The sequence below is a fragment of the Oratosquilla oratoria genome, chromosome 10 (assembly GCF_046742065.1).
Source record: "Oratosquilla oratoria isolate Oo_2021 chromosome 10, ASM4674206v1, whole genome shotgun sequence".
In the NCBI taxonomy this organism is placed as follows: domain Eukaryota; kingdom Metazoa; phylum Arthropoda; class Malacostraca; order Stomatopoda; family Squillidae; genus Oratosquilla; species Oratosquilla oratoria.
Genome location: NC_134786.1, coordinates 55,121,326 through 55,124,290, shown reverse-complemented (window position 1 = coordinate 55,124,290; position 2,965 = coordinate 55,121,326). Strand labels below are relative to the sequence as shown.

General features: G+C 50.2%; 1 protein-coding gene across 1 annotated transcript; it reads left to right on the top strand.

Moving 5' to 3' along the window:
• The first annotated feature begins 406 nt into the window (after positions 1 to 406).
• On the top strand, positions 407 to 1,741 carry LOC143028911 (uncharacterized). Its single transcript, XM_076191264.1, has one exon. The coding sequence runs from the start codon at positions 407 to 409 to the stop codon at positions 1,739 to 1,741; it is 1,335 nt and encodes a 444-aa protein (XP_076047379.1).
• Positions 1,742 to 2,965: the final 1,224 nt, after the last annotated feature.

The window sequence follows — 2,965 nt, the reverse complement described above, 5'->3', positions numbered from 1 at the left end:
CCCTCCTCCCCCAAACCACCCCCCTCCTCCTCTCGTGCCGTCCTCCAACCCACCCCAGTCACATCGCCTTTCTACTAAACCCGTTGCATCGAGATTTGGCCGTTAGGGCGGAGCATTGGGAGTCCCCCTGTGGTGCCACATATAATTATTTTATAATTTTCTTTTATTTCATAATTCTATTTTATAGTTTTATAATGTTGCCACATATAATTATATTATAATTTTTGTCACACACCACCACTGAGGTAAAAATCAAAGCAATGTTTTCTATACAAAGGTTTCGTTTCCTCGAGTCTTGACATGGCATATGAGCAGCAGAGAGCGACGGTGCCGCTACATCTAATCTCTGGCCCCGCCCCCTCACACTGCATTCAGAAAACATTGCATCCACACGGACGTTCTCGCCATGGATGCCCATGCTTTAACCGCGCCATATGGCCACCTTCATAGCCAAGCCAAGAAAGTTATTTATAACGTTAATAGATACTTCTTGGAAGAAAAAGCGAACGGAGCTCCTATACTCCCACCCTCACAAGCACTTACCAGGACAGCCATGGCAACCAAAACAAGTAAAAGGACTGTAAGAAGGATTTGTTCTGCATACAATCAAAGCTTGAACACAGAAGCTGCACCAGACACACCGACGTTCTCCTCACCAAAGAAGAAAAATCGTGCTGAGCCTATTACAGGCTTTGATGACTTTGATAAGTGTGTATTGAGAAGAACTGTATTGGCGTTTTACGAGAGGAAGGAAATCCCAACTATATACAAGATAAAAGAAGAACTGAATGAACAAATCGGCTACAGTGGCTGTGAAAATTCCCTTCGCAAGGTTCTGCTGAAAATAGGATTCAAATTTGTGAAGGTTGATGGCCGCAAATTCCTGATGGAGAGAAACGATGTCGTTGCAGCTCGTACAAGGTTTTTAAGAAAAATGCGGCAGCTTAAACAGTCAGACCACACTTTTGTTTACCTCGATGAAACTTGGGTAAATCAAAACTGCACAGTTGGGAAGTGTTGGATTGATACTTCATCTCAAGAAGCAACAGGAGTCAAACCGCCGACTGGAAAAGGAGCACGATTCATTATTCTTCATGCTGGAACAAAAGACGGTTTTATCAACAATGGTGAGCTGATATTTGAAGCAAAAAATGATGGTGATTACCACAATCAGATGAATGCTACAGTCTTTGAAGAATGGTTTCGTATGCAGTTATTACCTAACATTCCACCAAACTCTGTCATTGTGATGGATAATGCATCGTACCATAGCAGACAAGTAGAAAAATTACCATCATCATCATGGAGAAAAGCAGACATCAAGAACTGGCTTATGCAAAAAGGAATTACAGTCAGTGATGATTTGTTAAAAGCAGAGTTGTATGAACTGACAAAGAATTCCCGTGTGGCAAAGAAGAGGTATGTTGTAGATGAAGTTGCTACAGAGGCAGGACACATCGTCGTGAGGTTGCCGCCCTACCACTGTCAATACAACCCCATAGAGTTGGTTTGGGCTCAGGTGAAGTCTTACATATCCAAAAGGAACAACTTCAAAATGGCTGACCTCAAACCCTTGGTTAAAGAAGCTATGCGTGCCGTCACATCAGAAAACTGGAAGCAAGCAGTTAAACACGCCGAACAACTCCAAGAACATGACAGAAATCAAGACCGAGCAGTTGAAATGTATGTTGACTCGTTCGTTATACACCTATCAGAGAGTTCGGATGAAACTTCGGACTAAAATGTCACAGAGGATTAGGCCTCCGGGGGAAACCTCTCTAAAATAAAACGCGCCTAGACTTTTACCTCAATGGTGGTGTGGAAAAAAGTCAAAATAGATAGATAAGTAAATACATTGTATATTGAGAGTGGGAGAGAGAGCCGACGGGTGGGTGAGCCGTGCGGGCCGTGTTATCTGTGGAGATGTGGCAACACCGGGAAATCTCCAAGCCACGCCTTAGCGGTCATTTCTCGTTGAGCTGACTATACCACTCCTCCTCCTCCTCGAGTACCTTCCCCCAACCCTCCCCATCCACATCGCACTTCTACCACCCCTCCTCCAACTCATCACCCTCCTCCAATTCCCACTCCCCACACAATTGTCATACACCCGTTCCCTGAACAGAAAGAAACAGTCACACCCTCTTCCCCAAGTCGTTCCAATAGTCCTCCCCCTCCTCAACCCCTTCCTCTTCACCCCCCTCACGCGGTCCTCGTTCATCCCAAGATGAAATGGTACACCTTTCCCTCCCGCCCCCCTCACCCTCTCAGCCTCGTCCTTCAACACCTCCTCATCGAAACCCAACTCCCCCCACCCCCTACTTCCCCCAGGCAGAGCCGACACCACACCCGCAGCCGCTCCATGGCAGTCAGGACCTTCCGCGCCCACCGACGCCCACACAGAATACACCAGAGTCCATCGCACTCCCCGCGCCGCTCAGTCCCCACCAGGGCCACCTCCACATAACCCCAGGAGACGGAGAATTCAACCCGGAGGGCACGATATTGCAGTCGGGCCGGGTGGTGCGTAGGCCCCAAAGGTACCAGGTCAATAGTGTGTACCCGTCCCCGGCGGGGGCCGGTACTTGGTACGGGGTCACCGGCACCCTTTTCCTGCCCATAGGCGCGGCGCCCCCGTGTCTCGTGTTTCCGAGCGCTCACCCAGTCGGACATCACGAATCCCGCGGCCACTGACGTCACTCATGGACGCCTCCACGATGGATACCGCCCACCGTCGCCGCCGCCCACGAGCAACTCTGCGCTTCTTCGCTCGACGTCACGACTGCCTCCCAGGTCGACGTCACAACGCTACCGCCGTCACCGCCACCGTCTGCGCCCCTGTCGGAAGTCCGCGCTTCCACTGACATCGCAGACGGCCTATGCTCCCGCTGCCGCAGTCGTCGCCGCCGATGTCGCCGCCTCCACAGCTTCCTCCCTCCTGTGACGTCACCCACGCCCCGCCTCC